Source organism: Dendrobates tinctorius, unplaced genomic scaffold (genome assembly GCF_039654945.1).
Source record: "Dendrobates tinctorius isolate UK_male_01 unplaced genomic scaffold, ASM3965494v1 ptg000011l, whole genome shotgun sequence".
Taxonomy (NCBI): Eukaryota; Metazoa; Chordata; class Amphibia; order Anura; family Dendrobatidae; genus Dendrobates; species Dendrobates tinctorius.
The window spans coordinates 5711044-5734891 of record NW_027361679.1 but is presented as its reverse complement, the minus strand read 5'-3'; the positions used below and the strand labels follow the sequence as shown (position 1 = coordinate 5734891).

Genomic DNA, 23848 nt, shown 5'->3' with positions numbered 1-23848 from the left:
TGGTGACATTACGGTATGTTTTAAAAACCAAGGGGTGCGGTCTGATGTTTTTTTTTTAAATTTAGTATTCAAAACCTTGGGTAATTAGTTTTCGTGAATGTACTAATATTTTATTTTATAGTTTTTTAAAATAATATACATAAATATTAATTTTACTTCTTTGTCTGTTCACAGATTCCTGGCGACTGGAGAAACCCTATCTTCACTACACTTCCAGTACCGTATTGGAATCTCTACCTTGTCTGGAATTGTTGCTGACACCTGCCAGGCTCTCTGGAATGTTCTTTGCCCAGAATTTATGCCCCTGCCCACCGCTGAAAAGTGGATGGAAATTGCTGACAAATTCTGGACAGTATGCAATTTTCCCAACTGTTTGGGAGCTGTTGATGGTAAACACATACGGATCATCAAACCCCAAAGAACGGGATCTGAGTACTATAATTACAAAAAGTACTTTTCAATAGTACTCATTGCGATTGCGGATGCCGGATGTATGTTTGTAGCAGTGGACATTGGAGCATTTGGCCGTGGTAATGACTCACAAGCTTTTAAAAACTCAGACATGGGCCGGAGGTTGTATGGCAACCAATTTAATTTCCCTATGCCACGGCCTCTTCCTCACACCGAAGCTCCGCCACTGCCCTTTGTAATGGTTGGCGATGAGGCTTTTCAAATGTGCGGAAACTTACTGAAACCCTACTCCAGCCGGGACTTGGACCACACCAAAAAAATATTTAATTACAGGCTGACCAGGGCCAGAAGAACTGTCGAGTGTGCTTTTGGGATTCTTGTTTCCAGATGGTGAATTCTGGGCACGGCCATTAATCTTAAACTTGAAACAGTCGATGAGGTGGTGAAGGCCTGTGTGGTTCTACATAACTTTGTGATGGCTAAAGAGCACCCGACCTTTGAACTGGACGATGATGCTCCTAACCCATTGCCTGAATTCACTCAGCACACTCTCAGGTCATCCGTTGAAGTTGGCCAAATGAGGGACCAATTTGCGGCCTACTTTATTTCTGATGTAGGACGGGTGCACTGGCAAGATGAAATGGTGTAATGTTTTTGTTTGTTTATGGTAATAAAAAACCTTATTTGATACCATTACTGAGTGCACTATATTTTTTAAACTCCAATTAAATAAAAAACTTCCCATGTATAACTGAATTTTTTGATGTTCACACACCTGGGCAGGTAAATACACATATGAGTTAAAATGCAGCATTGCTAGTCTGCGTGAAATATATTGGAACGAGCAAAGCTGCAGGCCATGAATCAGGAAACCATTTTTTTTCAAGAGAAAATTGTGCAACTAGTTGAAAACAAAGTATGAGATTTTCTCAAAACACAACCCTCAAAACCCAACCCCAATGAAAGTCCATGGGGAATACAAGTCAGCATTGAGTGGATGAATTTAATCTGCTCCATTCCAACTTACAAGTTATTACACTAATCCTTGGAATGACTATACTAGGCCGTGGTATTTCAAATATGAGTATAGTAGGCCTTGGGCCTACTAGTATAGTCATATGTGAAATACCACGGCCTAGTATAGTCATAACAAGGCCTACTCGATTTTTGCCAACTAGGATCTTGTTTCACGAAAAACAAACGGGTGAAACTTGACAAGTTTCAACAGTTTGTTTTTCATGAAACCAGATTCTAGTTGGTAAAACTAGAGTTATTACACTAGGCCTTGGAATGACTATACTAGGCCGTGGTATTTCAAATATGAGTATAGTAGGCCTTGGGCCTACTAGTATAGTCATATGTGAAATACCACGGCCTAGTATAGTCATAACAAGGCATACTCGATTTTTGCCAACTAGGATCTTGTTTCACGAAAAACAAACGGGTGAAACTTGACAAGTTTCAACAGTTTGTTTTTCATGAAACCAGATTCTAGTTGGTAAAAATAGAGTTATTACACTTGTAATGACTACACTAGGCCGTGGTATTTCAAATATGAGTATAGTAGGCCTTGGGCCTACTAGTATAGTCATATGTGAAATACCACGGCCTAGTATAGTCATACCAAGGCCTACTGTAATAACTCGATTTTTAACAACTAGCATCTTGTTTCACAAAAAACAAACTGGTGAAACTAGAAAGAAACTTATTTTTAAGACAAGTTTCAACAGTTTGTTTTTCATGAAACCAGATCCAAGTTGGTAAAACTCGAGTTATTACACTAGGCCTTGGTATGACTATACTAGTCCGTGTTATTTCACATATGACTATACTAGGCCTTGGGTTGGTTTTTAACATGTATTTACCCATCAGTGTGTGTGAGCGGCGCAAACAACATTAATGAAACTTAGTAATGGTGAACCACAAATGTAAATTTATTTTTTATCACAAAAATAAACCAAAAAATTATTTTTTCTGGCGTTTGGGGGCAGATGGTTTCAATTTGGGGGTGTGCAGGGAATATGCAACACTTGCAGTTGAAGACGGTGTTTGAGGGGAAGGGGCAACAAAACTTGTGGGGGAAGGTAGTCCAGTTAAGGGAATTAAACTAGGAACACTTGGAGGAGAGGAAATCTGTTCAGGTACATTAGTTGTAATGGCATGTCGCCGTAGGCTTGTGTGCCTGGACCGACTTTGGCCCAATGCCCGCCTTGATAGATTTCGCCTTGAACTAGGGGCAAATATTGAATGTAGGTCCCCCGTCTGCTGGTAAGGCTGCTGCTGCTGCTGAGGTGGCGGCTGCTGCTGCTGAGGTGGCGGCTGCTGCTGCTGAGGTGGCGGCTGCTGCTGAGGTGGCTGCTGCTGCTGAGGTGGCTGCTGCTGCTGCTGAGGTGGCTGCTGCTGCTGCTGAGGTGGCTGCTGCTGCTGAGGTGGCTGCTGCTGCTGAGGTGGCTGCTGCTGCTCTTCGTTGTCAGTGCTCGTCCTTGCAGGAGGACTGGTGGCGGCAGTGATGGTCCAGGTTTGCAGAGTGGTGGTCGCAGGGCTACTACATGTTGTTGTAGCGGCAGGGCTGTTCCATGTTTGCCTAGTGGTGGCTGAGCTCCACGCATGCATGGGAGTGGCGGTGGTGCTCCAGACAGGAGCAGCGCTTGCCATGGTGGTGTCGGTGAAGTGACCAGCTGCACTCAGACTTGTGGTGGTGTAACGGTGGGTGTCCTGGCTTTGAATAGAGGTGTCCGTGCAGTGGTATGCAGCACAAGTCGGTAGTGAGGTGAAGCGAGTCAATGGTGGCACAGGTGGAAAGGACACCACTGACTGCTGACCGTACCGATTATGCTGCATAGCCTGCAAGAAAGCATTGTTGCAGGCCTGCAGCACATTCAGCTGTTGATCAGGACTAAGGTGTTCCGCCATGCCCTTTTCAATCTTACTAAAAAAATGGTGTGCTGGTCTGTTGAGGTCGGCCTCCAGACGGTCAAGGCGCTGTTCTACAGAATTGAAGCGGTGTTCAAAGTGGTTAAAACCACGTTCCATGAGTGCAAAACCGCTTTCAACTCTGTCGGACAGTGACTTGAGGCTGGAATTAAATGTCTCGCTCAAATGCATAAACTCGGGCAAGACATTCCTGTCCAAGGCCCTCTGCCGCTGGCGGGTAGTGCCCGCATAACCAGTGGCAGAGACCTGGGACAGGGGAACACCTGATGGCCCAGCTTCCTGGTCACCAGCTGTGTGTGTGGTTGACCTGCAAGGTGCTTCCTGGCTGTCGGATGGCTGGGACGGGTCAGAGGACGTCCGAGGAAGGACCGCTCCAGGGCCAGGTTGCAGGGTGCTGCTCCAGGTGCTGTGGAAGAAAGGAAAATCATTACTACCATGCCTTTACAAGAAGCATCAGCTGTGGATTAGAAAAACACAGATTAATAAAAATAAAAACCCAAAATTTATAATACTTACGATCTCGTGGCAAGGACCGGTCTTAGGAACTGCAACGCGTGATAGTGACGGTATCTAGTTCTGGTCCTTGACGCAGATCCACTGCGAACCTGGCCCTCAGCACGAACATCACTGTTGAAGCGGTCCTTGATCGAACGCCAACGTGTTCGGACTTTGTCCACTGTTGATAAAAAAAAAACAGTGCCGTCAAGGACAACAGTCACTGCGGCACAATGTAGCAATACAATACTCAAAGCAGTCACTGTAGACCCCGATGACACTGTTGGGTTTCCTGCTAGAATACGCCTAGCACGAAACCCAACAGTGCCGTCAAGGACAACAGTCACTGCGGCACAATGTAGCAATACAATACTCAAAGCAGTCACTGTAGACCCCGATGACACTGTTGGGTTTCCTGCTAGAATACGCCTAGCACGAAACCCAACAGTGCCGTCAAGGCCAACAGTCACTGCGGCACAATGTAGCAATACAATACTCAAAGCAGTCACTGTAGACCCCGATGACACTGTTGGGTTTCCTGCTAGAATACGCCTAGCACGAAACCCAACAGTGCCGTCAAGGACAACAGTCACTGCGGCACAATGTAGCAATACAATACTCAAAGCAGTCACTGTAGACCCCGATGACACTGTTGAGTTTCCTGCTAGAATACGCCTAGCACGAAACCCAACAGTGCCGTCAAGGCCAACAGTCACTGCGGCACAATGTAGCAATACAATACTCAAAGCAGTCACTGTAGACCCCGATGACACTGTTGGGTTTCCTGCTAGAATACGCCTAGCACGAAACCCAACAGTGCCGTCAAGGACAACAGTCACTGCGGCACAATGTAGCAATACAATACTCAAAGCAGTCACTGTAGACCCCGATGACACTGTTGGGTTTCCTGCTAGAATACACCTAGCATGAAACCCAACAGTGCCGTCAAGGACAACAGTCACTGCGGCACAATACAGAGCAGGGAAATACTCACTAAACGCCTTTTTGGAGGATGCTGTGGCGCTGTCCCAGCCATCCATCAACGCTGCGGCCACCTCATTCCATAGCCGCCGGGTCACCACAATGTCCTTGTGCAGCCGGTCACGGCTGTCCCACAACGGCAAACGCTCCTGGACCAGGCTGATGAGCTGCTCATTATCCAGGTAGACGTCTTCATCCCGTTGTGGAACCTAGACAAAACACATTCATTAGAATAATCAAATTTAAATTGAATAAAAAGTTACAAAAAAAGAAACATAAAAAAGAGTAAAAATAGAAGATAAAAAATAAAGAACATTACAAATCATTTGATACTTACATTCCGTATCACCACCGGGACTTGGCTTCGCTGCTCCTGCTCTTCGCCCTCACTAGTCCCGTCCGCAGAAGATGATGATGACGATGTCTTAAAAAAGTTGAAAAAAACGTAAGAGATTTGGAGAAGCAGCAGATATACTTACGAGATGCATGAAAATAATCACCTCACGGTCTGCTTGCGCCAATTCCTGCCGCGATGGGGAATACTCCAATTCTGAAGACATACTGCATGTAAAAATAATAAAAATCATTAGTACATACATAATTTAAAAGGACAGGCATATAATGTAATATACTCACATTCTTCGCTGATATAATGGGTTCTTGGTTGACTGTCTGCTCTTCAATCTGTCAGTGTAGTAGTGGCAGTGTTTTGGCAGGCACCTCCTTTATATAGACTTTTTTTTTTGACTTTAGAAGATTATAACTAGGACAACAAGTGGACACCACCAAAAAAACGCAGCGCTAAAAAAACGCATACCTGCGCATGCCAGTGCGCACGTATGCGCATCCATAGGCTATAATGGCCATTTTTAGCGCAAAACGTGCGCATACGTGCGCATGCGCTTTTTTCCAGGGCCAAAAAATGCAACATGCTGCGTCTGGAAAATACCAACGCACACCCCAAAAAAACGAAGCGCATGAAAATCGCATACATGCGCTTACCAGCGCGCAGGTATGCGCACCCATGTTAAATATAGGGGAAAAAACGCATGCGCAGGTATGCGTTTTTTTCCAGGGCTAAAAAACGCAAATGTGAAACCAGCCTTAGTGGTAAAAAAAAAATCAGAACTTCTACTTTTACAAAAATAATGTGGTTTGTGATGCCATTCTCTGAATCATACTTCTTCATAAATCAGAAGCGTCAGATGTGTGTGGTGCACCTTTGTGTATGACTTGCAAAATATTCTACTCCAGTCCCTGCTGAAGAAAGATTTATGGCATAGTGAACGCTACCACTCATCATGAGTTTGACAAGTGGCGATGTTTACATTTCAGTCCCTCCCATTTTGGTCAGAGCTTTGCAAAATTAGTGCAAAAATGCCAAAAGTCTCAAAATTTTAGTTCAGTCTAGAATTGCTCCAAGATTATACAAATTTTCATATGAAAATGAGGATGAGTGACCTCATGGAGATCAACATCCAACACTGCGGAGACCCCATCACATGTTTCTCAACGCAGTGATTCTAGAGCAATGCCCCCATCCCTTATGGGAAATATGCAAAAACATGTAAATCAATCAGCCGCGGAGACACCATCACATGTTTCTCAACGCAAGCAATGACTAGCCAGGTCTTTCACTGGGAAGGAACAACCACGGGAAGGGCAGTCTCCAATGAAGGAAACCACCTATGCCAAAACATGGTATCCATCCACAGACAGCTGTTTCGGGATATTGCCCCTCATCAGTGTGGAGTAGGAAACTGGCTAGTAGGAGCAATGCCTAGTAAAAGACTATGAAAATGAGGATGAGTGACCTCATGGAGATCAACATTCAACACTGCGGAGACACCATCACATGTTTCTCAACGCAGTGATTCTAGAGCAATGCCCCCATCCCTTATGGGAAATATGCAAAAACATGTAAATCAATCAGCCGCGGAGACACCATCACATGTTTCTCAACGCAAGCAATGACTAGCTAGGTCTTTCACCGGGAAGGAACAACCACGGGAAGGGCAGTCTCCAATGAAGGAAACCACCTATGCCAAAACATGGTATCCATCCACAGACAGCTGTTTCGGGGTATTGCCCCTCATCAGTGTGGAGTAGGAAACTGGCTAGTAGGAGCAATGCCTAGTAAAAGACTATGAAAATGAGGATGAGTGACCTCATGGAGATCAACATCCAACACTGCGGAGACACCATCACATGTTTCTCAACGCAGTGATTCTAGAGCAATGCCCCCATCCCTTATGGGAAATATGCAAAAACATGTAAATCAATCAGCCGTGGAGACACCATCACATGTTTCTCAACGCAAGCAATGACTATCCAGGTCTTTCACCGGGAAGGAACAACCACGGGAAGGGCAGTCTCCAATGAAGGAAACCACCTATGCCAAAACATGGTATCCATCCACAGACAGCTGTTTCGGGGTATTGCCCCTCATCAGTGTGGAGTAGGAAACTGGCTAGTTTACATGTTTTTGCATATTTCCCATAAGGGATGGGGGCATTGCTCTAGAATCACTGCGTTGAGAAACGTGATGGTGTCTCCGCAGTGTTGGATGTTGATCTCCATGAGGTCACTCATCCTCATTTTCATAGTCTTTTACTAGGCATTGCTCCTACTAGCCAGTTTCCTACTCCACACTGATGAGGGGCAATACCCCGAAACAGCTGTCTGTGGATGGATACCATGTTTTGGCATAGGTGGTTTCCTTCATTGGAGACTGCCCTTCCCGTGGTTGTTCCTTCCCGGTGAAAGACCTGGCTAGTCATTGCTTGCGTTGAGAAACATGTGATGGTGTCTCCGCGGCTGATTGATTTACATGTTTTTGCATATTTCCCATAAGGGATGGGGGCATTGCTCTAGAATCACTGCGTTGAGAAACATGTGATGGTGTCTCCGCAGTGTGGAATGTTGATCTCCATGAGGTCACTCATCCTCATTTTCATAGTCTTTTACTAGGCATTGCTCCTACTAGCCAGTTTCCAACTCCACACTGATGAGGGGCAATACCCCGAAACAGCTGTCTGTGGATGGATACCATGTTTTGGCATAGGTGGTTTCCTTCATTGGAGACTGCCCTTCCCGTGGTTGTTCCTTCCCGGTGAAAGACCTAGCTAGTCATTGCTTGCGTTGAGAAACATGTGATGGTGTCTCCGCGGCTGATTGATTTACATGTTTTTGCATATTTCCCATAAGGGATGGGGGCATTGCTCTAGAATCACTGCGTTGAGAAACATGTGATGGTGTCTCCGCAGTGTTGGATGTTGATCTCCATGAGGTCACTCATCCTCATTTTCATAGTCTTTTACTAGGCATTGCTCCTACTAGCCAGTTTCCTACTCCACACTGATGAGGGGCAATACCCCGAAACAGCTGTCTGTGGATGGATACCATGTTTTGGCATAGGTGGTTTCCTTCATTGGAGACTGCCCTTCCCGTGGTTGTTCCTTCCCGGTGAAAGACCTGGCTAGTCATTGCTTGCGTTGAGAAACGTGATGGTGTCTCAGCGGCTGATTGATATTCAAATTTTCAGACCTTTATAAAATTGTGGCATAAAAGCATTGATGATATAGCCATTTATTCTCATTTGCTGTTTTTTTTACAGAATCATTATAAAATGGACTTTTCAAAAAATCTTTTTCTTTATAGATTATTAAATGTAAGGCAGCCGTATGTTGGGGACCCAACAAACCTCTTACTATTGAGGAGATTGAAGTTGCACCACCAAAAGAACATGAAGTTCGCATCAAGGTAAACTCTGTTCTGCTTTTAAACTTCTACATAAGAATGAAAAAATATGAGCTTAATATTTTGCTTTGTAACCCATAGCAGCATAATAGGAGCCAATTCAGCATTTTGTATTTTTAAGCCACTTTTCTTTTCCCTTAACTCATGGTATTTGTTAACTTTTTTTGCACTAAATTTTTAAAAATGGCTCAATGGTTCATCAGTTTTGCACAAAATAAAAAAAATGCTCTTTATTTTTGTCTGTAACTTTTTTGGGAATTTTTACCTCAAAAAGATGCATGGTAAACTACAATGTTGCAAAATTTGAGAGACAATTTCAAACTTGCATACATTCATTCCAAGTGAGGGACTAGAGTAAATTTGCATTCAAATTTTGTGATTTTTTTAAAAATTGCAAATGATGAATAAATCAAAAATTTACGGAAAATCCAAACCCTGAACAAAATTACAAACATGTACAGTTGTGCCACTCTGCGGAGACTTCAAGCGCGCAGTTCATGCTAGACAGCCAAGAAATTTACAGGAACTGGAGGCTTTTTGCCAAAAAGAGTGGGCAGTAGTGTTGAGCGATACCATCCGATACCCTAAAATATCGGATCGGATGGGATCGGCCCGATACAAAAAAAGTATTTGGCATCGCCGATTCCGATACCGGAAGTCCCATTCAAGTCTATGGGACTTCCGGTATCGGAATAAGAAAAACCCTTTTCTGTCCTTGTACAGCCTCTTGTACAATAGTAGTCCCATCATCCGGCTAATGTGTTGAATGTACAAAAAAAAATACATACTACATACATGCTACATGCTACATACATACATACTACATACATGCTACATTCATAAAACATACATACATGCTGCATACATACTACATGCTACATACATGCAACATACATACTACATACATACTACATATATACCACATGCATGCAACATGCATACTACTGTACATATACACTACATGCATACTACATGCATGTAACATACATATATACTACATATATACTACATGCAACATACATACTACATACTGTATATACTACATGCATGCAACATACATACTACATATATACTACATATATACCACATGCATGCAACATACATACATACAACATATATACTACATACATGCATATATGCAACATATATACTACATGCATGTAACGTACATATATACTACATATATACTACATGCCAGATACATACTACATATATACTATATGCATGCAACATACATACTACATATATACCACATGCATGCAACATACATATATACAACATATATACTACATGCATGCAGCATGCATACTACATATATACCACATATACTGCATGCATGCAGCATGCATACTACATATATACCACATATACTACATGCATGCAACATACATATATACTACATGCATACTACATATATACCACATGCATGCAACATACATACTACATATATACCACATGCATGCAACATGCATACTACATATATACAACATATATACTACATGCATGCAACATACATACTGCATATATACCACATATATACTACATGCATACTAAATATATACCACATGCATGCAACATGCATACTACATATATACCACATATATACTACATGCATGCAACATACATATATACTACATATATACTACATGCAACATACATACTACATATATACTACATAGTGTTGAGCATTCCGATACTGCAAATATCGGGTATCGGCCAATATTCGCTGTATCGGAATTCCGATACCGAGTACCGATATTTTTTCAATATCGGATATCGGAAGTTCCCATATTGCAAAGAGCCACTGCTGTGGCTCTGATTGGCTGCCGAAATGACGTCATCATGATGCGCGGTCTGTGCGCAACATGATGCGCCATCAGTTCGGGCCTTCCGGGGGGGTCTGTGCCGACTGCCCGGGGGTCTGTACCGGCCTGCCGGGGGTCTGTGCTGACTGCCCGGGGGTCTGTGCCGACTGCCCGGGGGTCTGTGCGGACTGCCCGGGGGTCTGTACCGGCCTGCCGTGGGGCTGTGCCGGCCTGCCGGTGGTCTGTACCGACTGTCCGGGGGTCTGTGCAGGCTGCGGGGGTCTATACCGGCCTGCCGGGGGGCTGTGCCGGCCTGCCGGTGGTCTGTACCGACTGTCCGGGGGTCTCAGCGGACTGCCGGGGGTCTGTACCGGCCTGCCGGGGGTCTGTGCCGGCCTGCCGGTGGTCTGTGCCGACTGTCCGGGGGTCTGTACAGGCTGCTACAAGTCCCATCGGGCGATGCCTGCTACCATGACGGTGATTGACACATTAGCCAATGATGGGACAGTAGTAGTCCCATCATCCGGCCTATGTGTTGAATATATAAAAAAAAAAAAAACATACTACATACATACTACATGCTACATACATACATACTACATGCATGCAACATACATACATACATACTACATAAATACCACATATATACTACATGCATGCAACATGCATACTACATATATACTACATGCATGCAACATACATATATACTACATACAACATGCATACTACATATATACTGCATGCATGCAACATACATTCTACATATATACCACATGCATGCAACATGCATACTACATACAGTATATACTACATATATGCTACATGCATGCAACATGCATACTACATATACATACATACTACATATACAACATGCATGCAAAATGCATACTACATATATACAACATATATACTACATGCATGCAACATACATACAACATATATACTACATGCATGCAACATGCATACTACATATATACTACATGCATGCAACATACATATATACTACATGCAACATGCATGCTACATATATACTCCATGCATGCAACATACATACTACATATACCACATGCATGCAACATGCAAACTACATATATACCACATATATACTACATGCATACCACATATACTGTATACCACATGCATGCAACATACATATATACAACATATATACTACATGCAACATACATACTACATATATACTACATGCATGCAACATACATACATACAACATATATACTACATGCATGCAACATGCATACTACATATATACTACATGCATGCAACATATATCTACTACATGCAGCATGCATACTACATATCTACTACATGCATGCAACATGCATACTACATATATACCACATATATACTACATGCATGCAACATACATATATACTACATATATACTACATGCAACATACATACTACATATATACTACATGCATGCAACATACATACATACTACATATATACCACATGCATGCAACATGCATACTACATATACACCACATACATACTACATGCATGCAACATGCATACAACATATATACTACATGCATGCAACATACAACATATATACTACATGCATGCAACATGCATACAACATACATATATACTACATGCAACATGCATACTACATATATACTACATGCATGCAACATGCTACATATATACCACATGCATGCAACATGCAAACTACATATATACCACATATTTACTACATGCATGCAACATGCATACAACATATATACTACATGCATGCAACATACATAGATACAACATATATACTACATGCATGCAACATGCATACTACATATATACTACATGCATGCTACATACATACTACATATATACCACATGCATGCAACATGCATACTACATATATACCACATATATACTTCATGCATGCAACATACATATATACTACATATATATTACATGCATGCAACATGCATACTACATATATACAACATATATACTACATGCATACTACATATATACCACATGCATGCAACATACATATATACTACATATATACCACATGCATGCAACATGCATACTACATATATACAACATATATACTACATGCATGCAACATGCATACTACATATATACCACATATATACTACATGCATACTAAATATATACCACATGCATGCAACATGCATACTACATATATACCACATATATACTACATGCATGCAACATACATATATACTACATATATACTACATGCAACATACATACTACATATATACTACATAGTGTTGAGCATTCCGATACTGCAAATATCGGGTATCGGCCGATATTTGCTGTATCGGAATTCCGATACCGAGTACCGATATTTTTTCAATATTGGATATCGGAATCGGAAGTTCCCATAATGCAAAGAGCCACTGCTGTGGCTCTGATTGGCTGCCGAAATGACGTCATCATGATGCGCGGTCTGTGCGCATCATGATGCACCGTCAGTTCGGGCCTTCCGGGGGGGTCTGTGCAGAAGGATACCTACCTCCCAACACTGGTTTCCTGGAGCCCGTAGAGAACGGTAGCATCAGCTGATGCTGCTGTTCTCCACGCAAGATCGTCTTGGGACACTCGTGGACTTCTGCGGATCAGGGGTAAGTATATTGGTGGTTTGTTATTTTAATATTTATTCCACATATGACAATGGCTTCGGGGATCAAAGTGACAAGTGATGGTGAATATGTACTCTATGTTATATGTACTTTGTCTATATGTATGTATTGTATGAATGTATTGTATGTAGTATATATGTATGTTGCATGCATGTAGCATATATGTGGTATATATGTAGTATGCATGTTGCATGCATGTAGTATATATGTAGTATGCATGTAGCATATATGTATGTTGCATGCATGTAGTATATATGTAGTATGTATGTTGCATGTAGTATATATGTAGTATATATGTATGTTGCATGCATGTAGTATATATGTAGTATGTATGTAGTATATATGTTGTATATATGTATGTTGCATGCATGTGGTATATATGTAGTAGGCATGTTGCATGTAGTATTTATGTATGTTGCATGCATGTAGTATATATGTAGTATGCATGTTGCATGCATGTAGTATACTGTATATGTTGTATGTATGTTGCATGCATGTAGTATATATGTGGTATATATGTAGTATGCATGTGGTATATATGTAGTATGTATGTATGTTGCATGCATGTAATATATATGTAGTATGCATGTTGGATGTAGTATATACTGTATGTATGTTGCATGCATGTAGTATATTTGTAGTATGCATGTTGCATGCATGTAGTATATATGTATGTTGCATGCATGTAGTATATATGTAGTATGTATATTGCATGTAGTATATATGTATGTTGCATGCATGTGGTATATATGTAGTATGCATGTAGTATATATGTGGTATATATGTAGTTTGCATGTTGCATGCATGTGGTATATATGTAGTATGTATGTATGTTGCATGCATGTAGTATATATGTAGTATGCATGTTGCATGCATGTAGTATATATGTTGTATGTATGTTGCATGCATGTAGTATATATGTGGTATATATGTAGTATGCATGTTGCATGCATGTAGTATATATGTAGTATGGATGTATGTTGCATGCATGTAGTATATATGTAGTATATATGTATGTTGCATGCACGTAGTATATATGTGGTATATATGTAGTATGCATGTTGCATGCATGTGGTATATATGTAGTATGTATGTATGTTGCATGCATGTAGTATATATGTAGTATGTATGTTGCATGTAGTATATATGTATGTTGCATGCATGTAGTATATATGTAGTATGTATGTTGCATGGATGTAGTATATATGTGGTATATATGTAGTATGTATGTTGCATGCATGTAGTATGTATGTAGCATGTTTGTAGTATGTATGTAGCATGTAGTATGTATGTAGTATGGTTTTTTTTTTTTTTTTACATTCAACACATAGGCCGGATGACGGGACTACTACTGTCCCATCATTGGCTAATGTGTCAATCACCGTCATGGTAGCAGGCATCGCCTGATGGGACTTGTAGTCCCATCGGACGATGCCTGCACAGACCCCCACAGCCTGCACAGACCCCCGGACAGTCGGCACAGACCACCGGCAGGCCGGCACAGCCCCCCGGCAGGCCGGTACATACCCCCGGCAGTCCGCTCAGACCCCCGGACAGTCGGTACAGACCACCGGCAGGCCGGCACAGCCCCCCGGCAGGCTGGTACAGACCCCCGCAGCCTGCACAGACCCCCGGACAGTCGGTACAGCCCCCCGGCAGGCCAGCACAGCCCCCCGGCAGGCCGGTACAGACCCCCGGCTGTCCGCTCAGACCCCCGGACAGTCGGTACAGACCACCGGCAGGCCGGTACAGGCCCCCGCAGCCTGCACAGACCCCCGGCAGGCCGGCACAGCCCCTCGGCAGGCCAGTACAGACCCCCGGCAGTCCGCTCAGACCCCCGGGCAGTCAGCACAGACCCCCGGCAGGCCGGTACAGACCCCCGAGCAGTCGGCACAGACCCCCCGGAAGGCCCGAACTGACGGCGCATCATGATGCGCACAGACCGCGCATCATTATGACGTCATTTCGGCAGCCAATCAGAGCCACAGCAGTGGCTCTTTGCATTATGGGAACTTCCGATTCTGATATCCGATATTGAAAAAATATCGGTACTCGGTATCGGAATTCCGATACAGCGAATATCGGCCGATACCCGATATTTGCAGTATTGCAATGCTCAACACTAGCGGGCAGCTTTACCATCTGAGAAAATAAAGAACCTCATCCACAACTACCACAAAAGACTTCAAGCTGTTATTGATGTTAGAGGGGGCAATACACGGTATTAAGAAATGGGGTATGTGAACTTTTGATCAGGGTCATTTGGATATTTTGGGTAGTCAGTATGATTTAAAAAGAGAAAACACAATAGTTTTACAATAAATAGCTTTACCAAACCACAAACCATATGTGGATTCATATTCTCTGAAAAAAGGCCAAGCAAGCAAAAAGTCTGCCGGAGTATAAAAACTTTTGAGCACAACTGTTTGTCCAAACATACTTTTAGAGGAGAATATAGAGTATGAAAATGGTGAGAAGGATCATAGCCTAAAAAAGTGATTGTGGCTCTTGAAAAGAAATGTGGTGCTGTGCTTCATGTGCCACAACAAATATTCATCGAGACCCCTGGCATGAAATGTTGTCAATTATGTTTTAGACTGGTCCTGTTGACTTCAATCAATCAAATCTCTGTACAGAAGTATAAGTTAGAATAAATTTAATTCTCACATATACAGTGGTGTGAAGAAGTGTCATCCCCTTTCCTGATTTCTTATTATTTTTCATGTTTGGTCACACTTAAATGTTGCAGATTACCAAACAAATTTAAATATTAGACAAAGATAGCACAAGTAAACACAAAATTCAGGACCCTTTGTGAAAAAACTTATCCCCCTTTAAAACATACCGTATATACTCGAATATAAGTCGATCCGAGTATAAGTCGACCCCCCTAATTTTGCCACAAAAAACTGGGAGAACTTATTGACTCGAGTATAAGTCTAGGGTGGGAAATGCTCCATAGATTATTCCCCCATATGGTGTTCCCAGAAGAAGCTCCATAGATTATTCCCCCATATGCTGCCCTCATAAGAAGCTCCTTAGATTATGCCCCCCATATGCTGCCCCCATAAGAAGCTCCTTAGATTATGCCCCCCATATGCTGCCCCAATAAGAAGCTCCTTAGATTATGCCCCCCATATGCTGCCCCCATAAGAAGCTCCATAGATGATTCCCCCATATGCTGCCCCCATGCTGCTGCTGCATGTAAAAATAAAAAAATGACATACTCACCTCTACGTCGCGGGGTGTCAGATACTCACCTGTCCTGCGTCCATGGCTGCTCCCCGCTATCTGCCACGTCATCAGTCAGTGACGTTCAGACTGCAGGGGGCGCGGCGCGCACTAATCACGTCACCGTGCCCTCTGCTGTCTGAAGTCACTGACCGATGACAGACACAGACAGCAGCAAGCAGCCATGGACGCAGGACAGGTGAGTATCGCTATACTTACCCGTCCTGACGCTGTGTCTTGAGCCCCCAGCTTCTCCGCGCTCTCTCTTCCTGCCTTCAGCGGTCATGTGGTACCGCTCATTAAAACTCATGAATATGCGCATATTCATGAGTTTTAATGAGCAGCACCACGTGACCGCTGAAGGCAGGAAGAGAGAGCACGGGGAGAAGCTGGGGGCTCAAGACACAGCGTCAGGACGGGTAAGTATGACCTGACACCCCCGCTCCCCCTCCCCCTCCGACCCCCCAGTGTATATGACTCGAATATAAGACGAGAGGGGGACTTTCAGCCCAATTTTTTGGGCTGAAAATCTCGACTTATATTCGAGTATATACGGTAAATAAACTGTGGTCTGTCATGTCTTTGGGAAGCTGAGTAGAGATGAGCAAAAATTTCAATGTTCGGTTTAGATTACATACGCTGAATTTGCAATATTCGACGATTAATTAGTCTAATATACACCGAACATAACCGAACGCCATTCATCTCAATGGGAGGCAAAAACAAACGCATGCACAACACCTTACAATGGCCCCAAATGCTGCCAAAACACATCAAATGAGAAACGGACACCAGGAAAGTGGCCTCAATTCATCCACAGTACAGATTTTAGCATGGCACTGTAGCAAACAGCCAGGCATGAGGTATCGGGGTCTGGGACAGCATTTACAGCTTTCAGTTGAACATCACAGTAAGACGAGATGGGTGAGGGATCGGTGTAGGCCCCCTTAGCTGGGAGCCCTGATACCACATGCAACACCTCTACCTGCTTTCATTCTGAGCCACATTCAGGTGGCACAAATATCAGTTTTGTAGACTACCATTGTCAGACAATTTTAAGGATAGTAATATGGGTGGTTAAGTCCAAGGAAGTGGAGGTCTGACGGTGTCGGTGGTCTACTGCTACAGGCAACAAGCATGAAGGAGACCCAACTAGGAGTGTTCACATTTCCAAAAATTATTGGCAGACACCACCAAAGTGGCATCTATTTCAACAAAGTAGAAATAGTATAATAGGGACCGACAGGTCTTTTACTACACCCAGTACAGCAGATGGACACCCAATCAGGAGTGTTTACATTTAAAGACACAAGGGCCTTACAACACAGAAGTGGCATCAATTTCACCACAGTAGAAATAGTACAGTCATATGTTAAAGTTTGGGCACCCCTATTAATCTTAACCTTTTTTCTTTATAACAATTTTGGTTTTTGCAACAGCTATTTCAGTTTCATATATCTAATAACTGATGGACTCAGTTATATTTCTGGATTCAAATGAGGTTTATTGTACTAACAGAAAATGTGCAATCTGCATTTTAACAAAATTTGACCGGTGCAAAAGTATCGGTACCTCAACATAAAAGTGACATTAATATTTCATAGATCCTCCTTTTGCAAAAATAACAGCCTCTAGTTGCTTCCTGTAGCTATTAATGAGTTCCTGGATCCTGGATGAAGGTATTTGTGACCATTCCTGTTTACAAAACAATTCCAGTTCAGTTAAACTTGATGGTCGCCGAGCATGGACAGCCCGCTTCAAATCATCCCACAGATGTTCAATGATATTCAGGTCTGGGGACTGGGATGGCCATTCCAGAACATTGTAATTGTTCCTCTGCGTGAATGCCTGAGTAGATTTGGAGCGGTGTTTTGGATCATTGTCTTGCTGAAATATCCATTCCCTGCGTAACTTCAACTTCGTCACTGATTCTTGCACATTATTGTCAAGAATCTGCTGATACTGAGTTGAATCCATGCGACCCTCAACTTTAACAAGATTCCCGGTGCCGGCATTGGCCACACAGCCCCAAAGCGTGATGGAACCTCCACCAAATCTTACTGTGGGTAGCAAGTGTTTTTTTTGGAATGCTGTGTTTTTTTAGCCTCCATGCATAACGCCTTTTTGTATGACCAAACAACTCAATCTTTGCTTCATCAGTCCACAGGACCTTCTTCCAAAATGTAACTGGCTTGTCCAAATGTGCTTTTGCATACCTCAGGCGACTCTGTTTGTGGCGTGCTTGCAGAAACGGCTTCTTTCGCATCACTCTCCCATACAGCTTCTCCTTGTGCAAAGTGCGCTGTATTGTTGACCGATGCACAGTGACACCATCTGCAGCAAGATGATGCTGCAGGTCTTTGGAGATGGTCTGTGGATTGTTCTTGACTGTTCTCACCGTTCTTCTTCTCTGCCTTTCTGATATTTTTCTTGGCCTGCCACTTCTGGGCTTAAAAAGAACTGTACCTGTGTTCTTCCATTTCCTTACTATGTTCCTTACAGTGGAAACTGACAGGTTAAATCTCTGAGACAACTTTTTGTATCCTTCCCCTGAAAAGCTATGTTGAATAATCTTCGTTTTCAGATCATTGGAGAGTTGTTTTGAGGAGCCCATGATGCCACTCTTCATAGGAGAATCAAATAGGAGAACTACTTGCAAGTGGCCACCTTAAATAGCTTTTCTCATGATTTGATACACCTGGCTATGAAGTTCAAAGCTCAATGAGGTTACAAAACCAATTTAGTGCTTCAGGAAGTCAGTAAAAAGTAGTTAGGAGTGTTCAAATCAAGAAAATGATAAGGGTGCCCATACTTCTGCACCGATCAAATTTTGTTTAAATGCAGATTGCACATTTTCTTTTAGTACAATAAACCTCATTTCAATCCAGAAATATAACTGAGTCCATCAATTTTTAGATATATGAAACTGAAATAGCTGTTGCAAAAACCAAAATTGTTATAAAGAAAAAAGGTTAACATTAATAGGGGTGCCCAAACTTTAACATATGACTGTATAATAGGGACCGACAGTTCCTCCACTACACCCAATCCAGCAGATGGACATCCAACAAAAAGTGTTCACATTTAAAGAAATGAGGGCCTTACACCACAGAACTGTCATCAATTTCACCACAGTAGAAATAGTCTAATAGAGATCGGCAGTTCTTCCACTACACCCAATGTTCACTGAACAGTAGCTTGCTACACTATCTGACTGATATACAGCCACCTAACTAACTAGCTAAAATGTGGGATACAGCAGGCTTTTTGAAATTTAGCTAGTGAAAGAATATTAATTAAAATGCTATGCTCATGAATGGAGCACAGTAACACATGCCCTGCTGGCTTTCTTTGTGGACCTCAGTAATATCAAAAAACAGACAAAAAAAATGCTGGACGGTAAATTTTACCAGCCACACTGGACAGTAGCTCGCTACACTGTGTGATTGATACACAACCGCCTAACTAACTGGCTAAAATCTTGCTGTTACAGTGTCAAAATGGTGCTAGAGCAAGATGTCCATTATTTATATAGAGAGGGACATGTGATTTGAGCAGCCAGTGACATAAGCCATTGTATCAGGACATTGTGGGTGCTTCCTGCACCCTCATTGGCTAGCCGCAATGTGCACACAAAGTTAGGAAAAAAAAGACTGCTTACAAGAATGCCATGCCCCCTCGCCTCATCAAACACATGCCAAACGCTCATGATAAACGACCATTATCATTGCGAAAGTGCTGAAAATACTTTTCCCGCACTTTTTACCGAATGTTACAGATTTTTTACGATTTTATAAAATTTTGCTCATGTTTCTGATCACAAATCCGAATGTGCCATATTCGTGCAGAATTTATGTTTGGCACATGTTTTCATAAAAAGTTATTACTATTGATATGGAATGATGAAAACAAAAAACTCTTCTGGCGATCCAAACAGTAAGGTGTCAAAAGATCCATAAGTAAAAGAATTTAAAAATTACAGGAAAATATATTTGTATAATTTTTATATATGTATTTATTGTGTATCATATGCATGTGTAATGTGTACATATTTGAGTAATGGATATATATTTGTGCACAAATAATGTGTATTTATGTGTATCTAATGTATACATGCATGTGTAGTGTTCATATGTGTGCACATTGTCTAGTAAGTATGTGCATATTTTATGCTTGGTTACATGTGTGTACTATGCAATTTGTATATGTGCATATAATGTGTAAATGTTTGCATATAATATATAAATGTTTATTTTATATTTGTGTGTATAATTGTGTAATGTGCGTTCGTGCGTGTGTGTACTGGAAGGAAATATTTTTTATTTATTTTCAAACCACCATTAATTAAAAGATGCTGTACATAAGAAAAGAGTTACAAGCATAACATATATAAAAGATGAAGAGAATAGAGTAAACTGATAAACAGGAAGAAGGGAGCCCTAATACACATCCTACAGGGGACCTTTTGTAGTCTTTGTCTTCCCCTGCTTTGTAGCACACTTAGTTTATTTATAATGATCTTAAAATCTTTTCTTTCAGATCATAGCCACAGGAATCTGCAGGTCAGATGAACATGTCTTAAATGGGACATTAGATATAGTCAAATTTCCCATTATATTAGGGCATGAAGGTGCTGGAATAGTGGAAAGTGTGGGATCTAGTGTAACTGGAATTAAACCAGGTAACTTTTACTTTTTATCTATACTGTACTATACGAGACACTGAATTTTTGACTTTCAGGCTTCTATATCTCACCATCCACTATAGCCTCGAACATGTGACTACCATCATTTTACAAACAATCATCTTGGCTATCTCACACATACTGTACATTTGACTTGCAACTATTTAGCATATGATTAGTTAAGCAGATTCTTGCCATGTCACTGCATTGTTACTGTTTAGCTCCTGGTGGTGGAAAAATCTTTTTCTTTCTGCATACTACAAATTATAACCTAATTACATTCCCTAATTGCTCACTATATTATTAGGTTGATTCCCAAGAGAAATGGTTACTGGTTCAAATTGAGGAGCAGCCATGAAGATTTCCCAAGAAAAGAGAAACAGCATCATGTAGCTCATCAATAGCGGTCTCTCGGCTAAGAAAGTTGCCAAACTGCATCATGTGATTGCCATGACAGTTGGAAGAATATGAAATGAAGTCCATCCATTCAAAAGCCAACAGTTGGACATACAGGCAAAATATCGGCGTCAACAAGTTGGCTCATCACAACCTCTATCAGTTCCGGCGTGACAAACACGGCTGTGGAGGTGGCTCATATGCTTCATAATAGTGAGATCACAGACATCCATGCAAGTACTGTGTGATGCATGCTACACAAGTCGGGAAAGATGGCCGAAAAAGGGTGAAGAAGCCTTGACTTCAATATCGTCATAAGAAGTGTCGGCTCAAGTTTGCATAAAAGTACGAAAAGTGGACAGTAGGAGATTGAAAGTGGTTGATTTGGAATGATGATATGAAAGTCAATACACTAGGCTCTGATGGGTGCAAATGGGTCTTGAAGAAACAAGAGAAAAAAAGACTGACAGATCAAGAAATTGAATAAACTGTCAAGTTCGGTGGAGGAAACCTGATGAATTGGGGTTGATTCACAGCCAAAGGTGTTAGATACTTGACCAGGATCGATGGTGGTCACAATGCTCACCTATATGTGAGTATCTTACAAGACAAGTTACTTTGTACACTTGAATACTATGGGTATGGAATGGATGACATAATGTTTTAGCAGAACAACGGCCCAAAGCATTTGTCCAGATTGGCGAAAAAATGGTTCAGTGACAATGAAGTAAAGGTGCTTGATTGGCCCACACAGTTGTCAGACCCCAACCCAATCAAACACTTGTGTGTAGAGTTGAATAAAAGCTGTATATATACCCAAGTGAGTCGACCAGCATGCACCAACTTTGGGAATGTGCAAAAGAGTCCTGGAATCAGATATCGGTAAAGACATGCTTGAATCTAATAGAGTGCATAGCCAGAAAAATTTAGGCAGCGTTGAAAGCCAAAGGTAGATTTACACAATAATAACAAACTAATAAAAAATAAAATTTAGATTTTAAGGAGCAAAACAGTAACAATGCAGTGAGATTACAAGAATCTGCACAACTAATCATATGCTAAATAGTTGCAAGTCAAGTTTATGTATGAGATAGCCAAGATGATTGTCTATAAAATGATAGAGTCTCACATTTGAAGCAGTAGTGGATGGTGAGATACAGGGCCTGAAAGTCAAAAGTTCAAAACATTGTTACAACCCTTGGCAAAAATTATGGAATCACTGGCCTTGGAGGTTGTTCATTCAGTTGTTTAATTTTGTAGAAAAAAAGCAGATCACAGACATGGCACAAAACTAAAGTCATTTCATAGCACAAAACTAAAGTTGCCATTTGAAATGACTTTAGTTTTGTGCCATGTCTGTGATCTCCTTTTTTTCTACAACATTAGACAACTGAATGAACATCCTCCAAGGCCGGTGATTCCATAATTTTTGCCAGGGGTTGTACTAGTGATGAGCGAGTATACTCGTTGCTCGGGTTTTTCCGAGTATTCTCGGGTGTCCTCCGAGTATTTTGGCGTGCTCGGAGATTTAGTTTTCGTTGTCTCATCTGCCTGATTTGCGACTTGCAGACAGACTAAATACATGTGTGAAATGCCTGTTTGATAGGGAATTCTCACATGTATTCAGCCTGTCTACAAGTCGCCAATCATGCAGATAAGACGATGAAAACTAAATCTCCGAGCACACCAAAATACTCGGAGGACACTCGAGCATGATCGGGAAAACCCGAGCAACGAGTATACTCGCTCATCACTAATTGTTACTCTTTTGTTTGTCAATGTAGTTTCAGTATGTAATGCAAGATTTAGCTTTCAAAGTGAAACACATACAAACTGCACATCTACTGTAAATAACATTACAAAAATAATATCAATAGTTTAAGAGAAAGTAGAGAAGAAAACTAAACATTATATATTTATTTTATACAATAATGTCAAATTACTATTTACAGAAAAGTATATGCGAAAAGCCCCTTCAGAGAGGAGGAGGACTAGAACTCTATAGCACCACCAGTTGGAAGCAGTGACCTTACAAGTCACTATCGACCCTTTAATGCGCCTTGTAATATGTCTTAGAATAAAAGCCATATTAGAATCTCAATTTGCAAACAGTGTTTTGGCCATTAGGATTAGCATATAGAATCTGAATGATAAATGGATCCTTGTTCTCAGATCCATCAGGATTTAGAGTAGACTTATCATTTTGCTTGCTTCGGCATGTTGTCAAGTAAATAATCCATATAATGTGATGGGAGAATTTGGTCATAATAATCTTATTTATCAACCATGTTTTTTATGCAGCCATGTTAATGGAAAAGGATGCTTCTAAAAGGTTTATCTGAGTTTCTCACGATATACCTACAGTCAGTAGCAGCCACTCCATATTGAGGAGAAAACGTATTTAACTCTGTTACTTTTTTTTAGTCTTGCTCCCTTCTACACAGGAAACCATTAATATTGCTAATATTAATGAGTCTGAAGTATTCTTTCATACATAGGCCAGGTTTGTTGGGGCA

The 23848-nt window shown here is 41.6% G+C and overlaps 1 protein-coding gene across 1 annotated transcript in view; it reads left to right on the top strand.

Moving 5' to 3' along the window:
• The window catches only part of LOC141100816 (alcohol dehydrogenase 1-like), a 113107-nt gene that overhangs the window by 30898 nt on the left and 58361 nt on the right, over window positions 1-23848 (top strand). The window contains exons 2-3 of the mRNA XM_073589492.1: window positions 8482-8583; window positions 20792-20933. Of these exons, the coding sequence (XP_073445593.1) occupies window positions 8482-8583; window positions 20792-20933 (244 nt within the window). The remainder of the gene's footprint in view (window positions 1-8481; window positions 8584-20791; window positions 20934-23848) is intronic.